The sequence below is a fragment of the Nuphar pumila genome, chromosome 13 (genome assembly GCF_984573655.1).
Source record: "Nuphar pumila chromosome 13, dmNupPumi1.hap1.1, whole genome shotgun sequence".
In the NCBI taxonomy this organism is placed as follows: Eukaryota; Viridiplantae; Streptophyta; class Magnoliopsida; order Nymphaeales; family Nymphaeaceae; genus Nuphar; species Nuphar pumila.
Window position 1 is genome coordinate 76,139,990 of NC_143261.1, and position 12,945 is coordinate 76,152,934.

General features: G+C 37.9%; 2 protein-coding genes across 2 annotated transcripts; one reads left to right on the plus strand and one right to left on the minus strand.

Annotated features, from left to right (window-relative positions):
* The first annotated feature begins 232 nt into the window (after nucleotides 1-232).
* Nucleotides 233-3,006, plus strand: FRS11 (FAR1-related sequence 11). The gene is made up of 3 exons (XM_089985115.1): nucleotides 233-1,220; nucleotides 1,305-1,757; nucleotides 1,843-3,006. Exons 1-3 carry the CDS (start codon nucleotides 264-266, stop codon nucleotides 2,179-2,181), a joined length of 1,749 nt encoding a protein of 582 aa, XP_089841241.1. The 5' UTR covers nucleotides 233-263; the 3' UTR covers nucleotides 2,182-3,006.
* A 1,479-nt stretch (nucleotides 3,007-4,485) lies between these two features.
* LOC149818765 (glutamate NMDA receptor subunit epsilon-1, putative (DUF3598)) lies at nucleotides 4,486-11,307 on the minus strand. The gene is made up of 7 exons (XM_089984245.1): nucleotides 10,941-11,307; nucleotides 10,726-10,820; nucleotides 9,858-9,975; nucleotides 9,537-9,655; nucleotides 8,594-8,780; nucleotides 5,223-5,369; nucleotides 4,486-5,074 (listed from the first exon to the last, which is right to left on the minus strand). The coding sequence occupies exons 1-7, from the start codon at nucleotides 11,229-11,231 to the stop codon at nucleotides 4,790-4,792; spliced, it is 1,242 nt and encodes a 413-aa protein (XP_089840371.1). The 5' UTR covers nucleotides 11,232-11,307; the 3' UTR covers nucleotides 4,486-4,789.
* Nucleotides 11,308-12,945: the final 1,638 nt, after the last annotated feature.

A 12,945-nucleotide genomic window follows, 5' to 3' on the forward strand; every position in this document is an offset into this window, starting at 1 on the left:
CATATGCAGGAGAGAGACGGAACTCTACACCAAGTCTTTTCACAGATCATAATGTGGAATTAAATTTTTAGCCAAAAAGTGGAAATTAGATCAAGTTTTTCTCCATTGCTATTTGGTGATTCTTGTTTTTTCTTGTCCTTTACCTATCATTTTTTTCATGTTGCTTATGCAATGGGTGCTCATAATATTGTCAGTTATGCTTCATCTTAATGTTGTAATGTTTTTCATGCAGGTGTCCATGTGCATAATGCCATAAACATAAAATGGAGGGATTCCTGGATGATACACCATTAATGCTACCAATATCTGGGGACGTTCAAACTTCAGTTGAAATATCTACAGGAGGATTTGTCCCATCACCTAGTAGTAGTGATCCAGAACCATTTGTAGGGCAAGAATTTGATAGTGATGAGATTGCATATGATTTCTATAGTAGATATGCTGAAAGCAATGGTTTCTCAATTAGGCGCCAGAAAACAGTAAGAAGAGATGGGTGTCTTGATGATGATGGAATTTTTATAAGGCTTTTTGTATGTCATCGTGCTGGATATCCTGTGGAGAAAAAGTTAGACCCAAACAAAGTTCAGAGGAATCGTAAATCTTCGAGGTGCAAATGTGAGGCAAAAATGACAATAAAGAAAAGGGACTCAAATGTCTCAAAATGGACAATTATACATTTTACTAATGAGCATAATCATGATTTACTTGATCAACAGGAGGTACACTTACTCCCTGCATATCGTGAAATTACAGAAAGTGACAAGGATCGCATTATGATGCTTGCTAAAGTTGGTATTAATGTCAGACAAATTATGAGGTTCCTGGAACTGGAAAAGGGTATTCAACTTGACCGTTTGCCATTTATAGAAAAGGATGTTAGGAACTTTATTCAGTCAACTAAGAAAGTTGTGAATGAAAGTAATGAAATGGAGTTTCTCATGTTATGTAATAACATGAAAGCTGCAGATGCAAATTTTAGGTATGAATTCAAGATAGAGGATAATGGAAAGTTGCAACATATCGCTTGGTTGTATGCAACATCAATCCGTGCATATGAGTTATTTGGCGATACGGTTGTGTTCGATACAACTTATTGGTTGAATGCCTACAACATGCCTTTAGGAATTTGGGTTGGTGTGAACAATCATGGAAATGGCATTTTCTTTGGCTGTGTACTTCTGCGTGATGAAAAAACCGATGCATTTGAATGGGCATTAAATGTAAGAATTCTCATTTCTTCTTTTTTTTTCAGCACTAGTTTTAGATAAGGACTTGATTTGATTTAATATGATGTTCTAATGCAGACTTTTCTTGGATTCATGAATGGAAAACATCCACAAACTATCCTGACTGACCAAGATGCAGCTCTCAGAGATGCAATAGCAAAAGTCATGCCTAACACAAAGCACGCTTACTGCATTTGGCATATCATGTCAAAGTTAACAGGTTGGTTTTCGGGTTTACTAGGGGAGAAGTTTAGGGGCTGGAAGGATGAGTTCTGTACATTGTATGCTTTGGAAAAGGAGGATGATTTCAAACAAGGGTGGGATGAAATGGTCCGTCAGTATGGCGGCTATGGCCTAAGTTATAATAAGCATATAGCCGATCTCTATACACAAAGAGAATATTGGGCATTGTCATACTTGAGAAAGTATTTCTTTGGTGGACTAACCAGTGTAGACAGATCAGAGTCTGTCAACTCTTTTATCAAAAAATTCATGAGCACTCGAACACGTCTTAAGGGTTTTATTGAGCAGGTAGGTCTCTTTTTTGTGGTCATTATGTTTTGAAGTTTGCTTGGACTTGTTATTGATAGTTATTGCTCACTATGGGTTTCCTTAGGTGGCTGTTTCTGTTGAACTGAGAGATCAGTCTGAGGAATCGACAGAACATAAATGTAGAGATGTCAATGTTAAGACAGGAACACCAATTGAAGTTCATGCATCAACCATTCTTACACCTCACGCATTTGATATGTTGCAGAGAGAATATATTATGGGTTTTGAGTACATCACTGCACAGATAGATGATGGATCTTATCTTGTGAGGCACTATAATAAGGATGATGGGGGATCTATTGTAAAATGGGATCCTGAAGAACAGCTCATTGCTTGCAGTTGCCTGGAATTCGAATTTTCTGGAATTCTTTGCAGACATGCACTTAGTATTGGTAAAAGGTGATTGCTTTCACATTTCTGAGCGGTACTTGCCAATGCGTTGGTCCCGTAAAGCTTCACTAATCTATAAGAGCAATTTAGGGGCTTTAGATGTAAGTGATTCACAAGTTCAGATGCTACAATCAATAGCATCAGACATCATTATGGAGTTCACAAGGATAAGGGAAGGCTATGGTGTAATTCGAGAAGAAATGGCAAAAATAAGGGATCTAATTAAAGGACTGCAAAGCAGGAATGAAACAAGATTAAATGTTCCTAACTCATCTATTGATGCTAACATGGATGGACATGTTGCTGATCTTCATTTCAATTCTTTACATGTACACCAGAGACAAATGAAGAATACAAGTCTAAAAGGTGCTCAGTTGGCCAAGAAAGCTAGGTATGGCAATGCTCCTTGAAGCCAAACTTGCTCATGGCTTTAAATGGTTTGACACGAACTATCATTAGGATGATGTTCGGGCTCTGTTAAGTCGCATTTTCCTCTGTTAATTTCACATTCATTTGCTGAATGTTGGAGATAGGATGAAATATTGTAGAGGGACATATCAAGGCCTATGACACAATATCTGATGCAGAAAAGAGATCTAATTATTGTCAATCTGACTGGCCCTCCTGGAGGTAACTCAACTGATTAGAACTTTGTCAGATTTCTATAGGTCTGCAATGTTAAACTGAACAGTGCAATCCCCATGTACCATATATTTCATTTTGGCCTTTATCATATCGATAATGTAAAGCTAGAGTTTTTCTGCAGTTCACACGGTGTATGTGCGATGCATGTGTCTGTGCGCACCCGTATACATGTATATCTAACTTCAACTTTTCATTCCTAGTTAAGTATTTAGCCTTTACTTTTAAAACCATTCTTTCATGAATATTTATTGCATTTTGTTGTCAATTCACATGCATTAATACACAGACCTGTATTTTACTGTGGATCTCTCTCTCTCTCTGTGCACATGTGAGGCAGGAAATGTTTGTACCAGGGTTTTTGTTCCAGAAAATGTGTTTACTAATTGTGGAATCAAAATCTCACTTTCATCTATTTTTTGACACATACATGCAATTGCTTCATATATGCTTTCTGTTTTATTAGAAGTTTTTTTATATGGAGGGTACCTTGTAACGTGAAGTTCAGAGTGCTATCACTGTTCTCCTTTGTAAGGCTAGTATTTGAGGTTCTAATCATGGGAAGTTGATGGAATCTATGTAATATTCAATTTTTCCCTCAATGTAACTGGTATGAAAGACTAATAATTTTTTAGTTATTTTTAATGTGGATTGTCTCCTAAAGAAAGAATATGGTTGGTCAAAGCCAATTTCTCTGCTGCACCCATTGCTTCATGCAATCTTCCATGTTTTACACCTTTACGCCTTTTGCCTGTGGATATCAATCGAACATGTCTGTCTGGTACTGTGCTTCTGTGATTGCTGAAATTTTCTTTCTCCATCTATCTGCATAATGCAAGTTATTACATTCAATTAGGGAACTTCAAGATGTTCCTAAGATGGCCTTGACTTTTCCGAGGCCTTCGATCGCGGTTGTATCCTAATGTACATTTCACTTCACCAGAGCCTCTGCTCCCTAGACTGGACTGTCGGTTGTAAATTGTTTTCAGTTATGTTGTACCAACTCCAGTTTCAATACAGGATGGTTTCTATTGATTATAAGCCTTTATATGGTGAAATTGGGTGTGTTTCCAAAAGTTTGAGTTGCAACAGCAGGTGCCTGCAGTTTAGGTAAGGGAGGTGTTGCTTGCTGAGCGTGGCAACTCCAGCACAAAAGACCATCAACTCTACATCGTGACATCAAGTAGATGCTGCAGTCAGTCTTCCTAAAAGAATATGTGCAGCCGCATCCTTAAATGGGCAGTTTAAAAGAACTCAAAGAAGTTAAAGGACACTTTGTTTCCTCCAAACTAAGTCTGTTACAGTAACATCGAAAGAAGGGAGGTGTCCTATCTTCCAATCAACTTAGTGCATGGGAAAGATGAAATGTGAAGTCCAGCAATAAACCGGAAGTTTCTTTCATCTGTAAAGATGTGAGCATTATTTATGGCCTGTCTGAAAGGATGCAGGAAATTCTACTTAAGTTTGGAAGTTGTATGTTTCTTAACCTGAATCCTTACCTAGGGCTTATATTGATGTTGCTTAGTACAAGTGGTGCACCTATATTGATGGAATTGAAGAAACCCGTCAAATTGACATCTCATAGGCTAATGAAGCACAGATAGCACACAAAGTGCACTGAGCAACATTTGATTTATTTCACTAAGCTCTTCCTTTTCACATATAACTGAACCAATTTCTGTAATGTTTATCAGTCACCTACTGTCCGCATGATTTTGAAACACATACATCGTTCTTTTTTCACTCACATATAGATGGAAAGAGATCAAATGACAATGATCATGACGATGATGACCAAGTTCCTCCAGCTAATAACATATCGATGGTGGGCTACATGACTATGACTTTTAAATAGTGGATCTTTGATTCAAATCCCACGGATGGCAATGAAAAAAGGAAAAACATGCATGGCCCTTTGGCACCATTAGCATCCAAAAATGATGACAACAAGCAGATAACCATGAAAAGCTAAAAGCCACTTATACTTTTGTCTCAGAGAAATATGTTGAAGACACAGCCAAGCCATCCGTGTCAAATGTGCGCACAAGTCGCTGTCGCCAATCCGGATACTCCATCCAGCAGAACTCTAGATGAAAGGACTGTGAGTCTGCCACATTCTTGGCCAGATTTTCTGGGCAGGCCAAGTACATGCCACCGGGTAACACTGTCATTTGGAAGCCTCCATCAAAGCTCACCAGATTGTCTGATACCGTGCCCGTCCAGTGGACATTGGTGGTACCATTAACAGATGTCGAAGTGATATTCTGAATACAAGTTTAAACATGGGGATTCAGATGATGCATTTAGAGTGGGAGAATTGTCGTGTATCACAAAGGAAGCAAAAGTTCATTCAATCGTGGTTCTTCCAACTCAAGGTTTTACCCAGGCCTGCATAAAGACACCAGGCGTTACCTGAATCAGTTGACCTTCATCGTTCATTTCAAGAAGAATTCTTGTATCAGTTTTGGCAATTGTAGCCCCATATACACCAGTTCGTTTAGTTATGGCATGGCCTTCCCATTGACCAAGAAATGGATTTATCCTGTTAGTGAAGTCATCCTGAAAATAACAATAATAGTTCACTATCCTGAGGTGATGCTTCTTTAATAACTTTATGCCAGACATATCAGTAGATTATGATGTCCAAAGACTCATCAACTTTTTCATACTTTCATTCCAAAAAAGATTCATACAATAGGATGCAGTGCAAAGAACAGAGTGAAAGACAAGTAGATCCCATTTCTTGTACCTTCTCACCACTCATCCTAATGATCATAATAACATAAAAATCAAATCAAGATGCACAAAAATAAACCAAAAATAATGTGATTAATGGCAGACCAAGATTGCTTGAAAAGGAAAAGGAATAAAAAAGCAACGAGGGGAAGGAAAGCAGGAAGCGAGGCCTTGTGAAATCCATCTAAAACCAGGAAGCATCTACAAACCACACTTCTCATAGAGAAATTTGCAATGGGAAGTGACAAGGAGTGCGTTGTTGGACAAATTAGCCTCTTCATTTTCTCTGGCTCGAAATTAAAATTCTGTTGTTGGACAATTAGCCACACAGAAAATGCAGAGAGGTTCCATTTTAATGCGAACCATGATCAGCCTATTTAATTTCCAGCTTTTGCCCTTAAACCTCAGGTACCTCTCACTACTAGTTATCAGTGCCAGAGAACTCAGGTCGATTTAGGCAATGACCTTCAGTCAGGCTGGTGATCGGATGACTCTGTATCTGACTCTTGTCAACATGATCTAACTCAGATATCAAAGCCTCCTAGTCATGTTTTTAGTGCTTCTGTCATTTTCGATTCTATGTGTGCGTGCATGCTTCCATCGTGGGACTGTATACACTTGATTTACATAGATCAACGATTCAAAAGCAAAATCTAAGCTTTGGATCATCCCTAGCATGTTCTATTTACTATTTTCATATGTTAAAGTTGACTCAAACATGATGAATTATGCTTAGCATGCTCTCTCTCTCTCTCTCTCTCTCTCTCTCTCTCTCTCTCTCTCTCTCTCTATATCTATATATATATGTGTGTATGTGTGTGTGAAAAGTAGTAGCTGCCTACCACTTTTTTAGCCTACCGCCAGTGAATAGGTGTTTCCAGGTTGTTTTTGGCAAATCTGACCCTGCAGATGTGTTCAATATGGTTGAATTACTAGGAAATGACACATGGATGATGTTTTTTTGATAAAAAAAATGAATTTTAAGCATTGAATATTTATGAATATTGTAGGCCATTGATTTTTAAATCTTATAAAAAACTACATGTGTGTTGTAATCAGACGATCCACGAGTCGATTCTTATGAAATCAAGCATGCATATCACATTTGTATGGTCATATTTAAAAAAAAACTTCAAAAACCTGGTAGGCTTAGCGGTAAGCCAGAAAAGTGGTAGTAGGCAGCTACCATCTCTCTCTCTCTCTCTCTCTCTCTATATATATATATATATATATATATATATATATATATATATATATATATATATATATATATATAAGGTAATATTTGCTACCCTCGTAGGTAGGGAACCCCTTAGTGAGAAAAATGTAATATTTTTATTTTTTCTAGTTGCTTTGTGCATCTGACCCTCCAGATGTGATCTACATATTAAGTTTTAGAAACTGACCTTTGGATCATGTTTTTCTGATATATTTGTTAGATTTTATGAGGATTGAAAAATCAACGGCCTATAATGTACCAAATTTTCAAACTTCAGAAAAACATATATACATTGAAAAACTATGCTCCAAGGGTCGATTCCAACTATTTTGACCATGCTAAATGCAGCCATGAGGTCAGATTTGGTCAAAACAACCTCTCCCTTCCAACTAAGGGATTCCTTATACGTGAGGGTAGCAAATGCTATATACATATAAAAAAAAACAGAGAAAAGGAGCATTTCTTACATGATGAAAGGACATGGTGACATACTGTGAGACCTCTGCACAAAAACAAAGTTAGAAAAAAAAATGCAGAAAACAGGATCTTCAGCTGAAATTCCATACTTTGTTATTATAAAAGAGCTAAATAAAAACAGATCCCTGGCAGCTAATACAATCTAGCTCAGGTTCAGAGATCATTCAACACAGCTCAATGGTCTTTCTTAAAGAAATGACATCAGCATATATAAGTTGTTGGGTTAACTATTGGAAAGTCCTATGTTATTAGCCATTTTGAATATTTTCCTCTTTACAACCCAATAAGGTAGGTATCTGCGGTTGACTGTCCTGATATTTTTACCTCCACTGACTATTTTTAGGAGCCAATACCACCCCAACCATCCTTATTCACAATGCAAATTGACATAACAGTCAGGATAAGCTAGACCTGTAGTGCTCCCATAAATCTAGGAATATAGGAATATCTAAATCAATGGAGAACAACAACCCATGATTGAAGGTAGTTACACCACTACTTATTCAGCACTATCTTTATATTTATTTGATGAGAAGTATTCAGCAAGCATAAGTGAGAAACATAGACCTGTAAATCCATAAGCTTATAAAATCATACAAACAAAATGTAGTATTGCTGAGTCCACAAACAAAATAAAAAGGAAGTATGTTCTATATGGCAGTCTAGTGAAGAATATTCTCAAGAAGTAATGACAAGAGGTACTAGGTTGCAATGTCCTTGCATCAACTCTCCCTTACCAAACACGTAACTAAAAATAATCTCTGTTTCTGGTCAATGACTTGAAACATCACTCAATTCATTAAACTAGGTATACCACGATTTTGCAACATAGTTTCCGAATACAGCTACATAATCTTAATTGGGATTGGAAACATGCTTAAGCTCTGGTAGCCAAGCCACCTTGCAGAACTTGAACAAGCTTTCACAAGACAAACCTAAGTAGTGAGCAGCTGAGCTCATTTGCCACCCTTAGCTACCAAGGCCTAAATTGAACCATGGGTCAAGTTTACCCCACAAAAGGTATTTGTGAATAGGATACTGACAACAAGGAATAACTTCCATATGGTCAGTGGTTAATGGAAAACCAATTGCTGATGATCCTAGAAATAAGAGGTGCTTGTTGGCTTGTCAGCCTTCGGCATTTATCAGGGCTTGAGGATTTCATGTTCTCATCAATAATACAGTAATTAATTCCCCTCTAGTCTCCCCCAATAAGGTTAGAATTTTGCACATTTTCCATTTATCCCACCAAAGTAATAGACTGAATCAACAATACTGTCCAAATGGATAGTTGGAAATTGGTTTACTCTGCTCTAATTTAAATAGCAGTTAGAAATGTAAACTGTATTACCTTCAATCTATCAATAGATGAAGTAAGTTGTGTCCCAGCTTCCCTTTGCTCAAGAAAAATTAGAAGCATTTCAAGCACTCCACTAGGATCCATAATGTGAAAGGCTCTTGCACGCATATCTTTCTTCTGTGAATAAAGGCAATTCTCACAGACAATAGAGGGCCTCCGAGAGGGAATTCTCAGACCACTGGATTACAGCACAGACTACAAAAATCAGGTATTCTAGTCTCAATCCTCTTGCATAAATATGCGAGGAACTTGTCATAAATAAACATTGCCAATTATTTATCTAACACAATGTATTGATTATGCATGCTGGGAAGACAATGATAATGTAAAAAGAAAAGGATCTTGGTGGTGTGTGTATGTTGTATATATGCATGCACTTCACGAATACCTTTTTCCAATCTCATTTTTATAGATTTTCTCAAAAAAGACAAACACTTCGAAATAAAATATCACATCTCCTGAGGAAAACCTTTGTCAATATTACTGTGATATTTGTGACCGTCACATACACACACATATGCAGATTTACCAATAATTCTATCCTCATTTGCACATAAACCTAGCACATGTTCACCATCACCACTTGACAGTGTTATTCAACAATTAATTACTCATAAGCATATCAACGAATTGTGTAGATTCTTGACTGCTGGATTTAACCAGGAGTTAAAGTTTGTAATTAATCATGCAGTTAGAGAATCTTCCAAGCGCTGAAGCACTATTGAATTTCTTGATTAGAGAGGAAGCCATGTATATCATGCATTTGAACTGATGAAAGTTCTTTCAAGTATGAATTTCTCACCCATACCAAATGACAGCATATTTATGTAGGCTTAGTTTCACAAGGTCATCAGCCACTCACATTGAGTGAACCTCCAGTGCTGTACCATAGAATATGGAAAGAAAACTATCAGTTTGAGAAGTTAATTCTTACTTGGGGGATTCTTCATCAATGTCATCCTCTCCAAGGACACCTGCTCTCAATACAGTTTCTAGCATTCCTGCTGTCTGGTATCTCAAGGCAAATGCTTTCTCCTTTGGGAAAAAACCAATCTGCAAACTAACCATATTTGATACTCAAAAGGCAGTATATGACAAAAAAGAAACAACCATGGATCTATATTATCAACTCTGTTGAATCTAACAACAAGACGACCCATCGAGCAACCAACATCATCATTTTGTTCACTAATTCAAACAGTGAGGGAAGGGTCTGAGAAAGGTGATGGAAATCAAGGAGAAGCTAAAGTTGTACCTGCTGATACTTGTCCACAGTAAACATGTTGGTCTCCTTGATCTTGTACTCTGTCCATTCAGGCTCAGGGTGGTGGCCTGAAATCGAAGTCCTTGATGCAGGCTGTTTTATGTATAGCCTATAAAAAATAAAATAACTCCAAATGAATTTCGGACTACATCACATATGGTACATATAATCCGAATGGTTGTAAACATTCAACCTCAGACTAGCAACTATGACTGGTTTATGCATTAATTAATTAACATCAGGAATCGAATTACTGACAAAAGGAAATGATGGTGAATCCTGTCTTAACTAGAGACTGAGAAATGGATCAAACAAACTTGGTAAAGGGCAATCCTGGGAACATGGTCAATCCTGTCTCCTTTGGATTTGCAATTTTGAGCTTATTATACCCTTTTGTAACTGGTACGATCTGCCTAACCCCGTCTTACCAGTAATAAAAAAAAGGGAAATATGGGAACGGCAGAACTCAGGTGTTTCTATCCAAGACGCGTTTGATTGCATCACATTGTTGATGCCCACTACAAGAAACAAATAATAAATTTGATGGGTATTAAGGATATCACAAATAATAGCATTTCTCCAGCTACTTGAAAGAAATTGGAATTTTATTTCTGGAAAAGGAACTAAGTCCAAGTCTTTTCTAATTCTCCCATCGTTGTCATCCTTTCTTTCTTGTAGAAACCTACCCTTTTACGAGCCAAAATGAAATGAAGAGGTCAGCCTTCCATTAGTGAATGAGTTTGAGGAATTACACTTCCTAGTTCCTACCCACCAATTCCAATCGTGTTGCTCTAAGTACAGAGTTATACTCCCTCGTTTTCAACAGAGAGGGAAAAAAGGAAAGATTAAAGAAAATTACGTTTGAATGAGGCTCATGAGTTCATCTTCACCATACGAGCTCGTAGCCAACCTGGTCGTCACGTTTTGCAGTAAATTCCCGAACCCATCAAATTGCTGCAAGAGAGTTAAAAATCAATCTGATGCTTGCTGATACACCCAGTTACCTACCTAATTAGAGGAAACATTGGCAGATGGGAAGGAAGCAGAAAGTACAGAACCCCGAAGAAAACTCACATAGAAAGAACCGTTCCAATTGCCCAGATTGAGCTCGATGAATCGATGGAGTACGTCCGTGCTCATCGGCCCATCGTTCTCTTTCTCCTGCTCGACCACGCGAGACGACGATCTGGCCGGCATTGTTCGCCTGATGTTGACAAAATTGGTAGTGAGGATCGGGCTTGCCTTCGTGTTCCTCGAACAAAACTTGTTTGGATGTGAGAAATTCAGGCATTTAGTAGTGTGAAAGGCTGCGATTGGGGGAGCAGCAGTAGTCATGGCCCTCTGCGCACCAATTGTAGCAGCCATGAAAGACTAACTTAAGAGTTGCGGGACGGGGGATCTTCGGGCTTCCACACACACGCCCACCTTATCTCTCTCTCTCTCTCTCTCTCTCTCTCTCTCTCTCTCTCTCTATATATATATATATATATATATATATATATATATATATATATATATATATATATATATATACGCCCACCTTATCTCTTTCTCTTAGTCAATAGAATTTGAGAAATAAAAATATGAGCATTTTCAACATTTTTTTTGTTCAAATCCAACAATGCGTACGTGCTTGAAATGGTGAATCTGTTAGGAATCACGATGAAAAATATGATTTTTGAATGTTAGAATATTTATAATGATTATGATCCATTGATTTTAAAGCTTTAAAAAAACTTCATTTATGTATGAAAAATAAGATGATTCAAGAGCAGGTTGTTATTAAACCAAGAACCTACATCACATAGGTACAGTTAGATTCAAGAGAAAAAGAACAGAAAAAAAAAACCCATAAAAATAGTGGTTCTCATATTTTCAGTTCTCACATACATAATCCAATCATCAAACACCTTGCAAAGTACTCAAGCCACACCAAAAGTCAAAAAACACATAAAATCAGTATGCGTATGATAATTTATTTATTTATTTTTCTTAGATAATCCAAGAGTTTCCCCACAACTTGCACAAGAGACCACGAGATTGAAACAATGAACAGTAGGGATGACACTCACCGGACATTATGGTGATCAATGGTCACCGTTATCAAACACTTTTTGGTGGGCCCCGAAACAGGAGACCATGAGTTGAAACAAGGAACGGTGGAGATGTCAGATCACTCTCTCAAAGTGATTTAACAGATCACCTGATCTGCTCTCATGAAAGAATACAACCAGTTTTGACCTTGCAACAAGGCCGTATGAGTGTTTTCAATCTGAACTTGTAAACATATTTTTTGTCATTTGTTTTTGGATTTATAACCTGAAGAAATCCCACCTGGTGCGAAGACCTGGTCGCATTGGCTCAGCCTGCGTAAAACTTTGAGGCTAGGACCCCTGCTCCTCAGGGCCTATGCTATGTGTTGGGTTGCGCACAAGGGCGACGCCCATGAAAATCGAACCTTGATTGCCCATCTAGCTGCCAAAGCCCCACCCCACTATGCCAATCCCCCTTGGGGCTATTTTATGTCATTTGCTTTGAAGAAAACAAGATTGAAATTTCATTCATGTTTTTTCAAAAATCAATAGGTTTCTCTTGGCTATATGTTAACTGTTGGATTCCTCCACCTCAAGGATGGCTTTCTGTTTTCATTTTTACTACTTACCAGTCTCAGTTTTTTGAGAACTTACTTACCAGTCTCGGTAATTAGGGGGATTTGCAATTCGTGATCATTGGGGCCATTATATTGTGTTGGGATGGCCTTTAAAAAATGGAAACACATTCCAAGATGAACTTTCCTGTTGGAATGATATTCTTTTAACAAATCCCTTTTCCTCAAAAATTGAGCTATCTAGTATGGTTAGAGTTCTTCTAGTTAATCAAGCATAAGAGGGTAGAGGAAGATTATCTACTATCTCCCCTGCATTGATGATGGATTTCATCTTCTTTCAAGCTTTTGCACGCAAGTACGGGTGGGCATCGGTTTGGCCCGGGCCTGTTTAGAGCTCGTCCCACCAGGCTTTAAGTGCAGCCCGGCCTGAAGATGACCCAACTCATTTACTAATGCATTGGGGTTTGGCCC

Coding starts and splice junctions, on each gene's coding strand:
- FRS11 (XM_089985115.1), top strand. CDS start 264: ATGGAGGGATTCCTGGATGATACACCATTAATGCTACCAATATCTGGG. Junction 1,221..1,304: donor CATTTGAATGGGCATTAAAT/GTAAGAATTCTC, acceptor GTTCTAATGCAG/ACTTTTCTTGGATTCATGAA. Junction 1,758..1,842: donor TTAAGGGTTTTATTGAGCAG/GTAGGTCTCTTT, acceptor GGGTTTCCTTAG/GTGGCTGTTTCTGTTGAACT.
- LOC149818765 (XM_089984245.1), bottom strand. CDS start 11,231: ATGGCTGCTACAATTGGTGCGCAGAGGGCCATGACTACTGCTGCTCCC. Junction 8,781..9,536: donor ATTGATGAAGAATCCCCCAA/GTAAGAATTAAC, acceptor GCTGTAATCCAG/TGGTCTGAGAATTCCCTCTC. Junction 5,370..8,593: donor CATCTATTGATAGATTGAAG/GTAATACAGTTT, acceptor TGTTATTTTCAG/GATGACTTCACTAACAGGAT.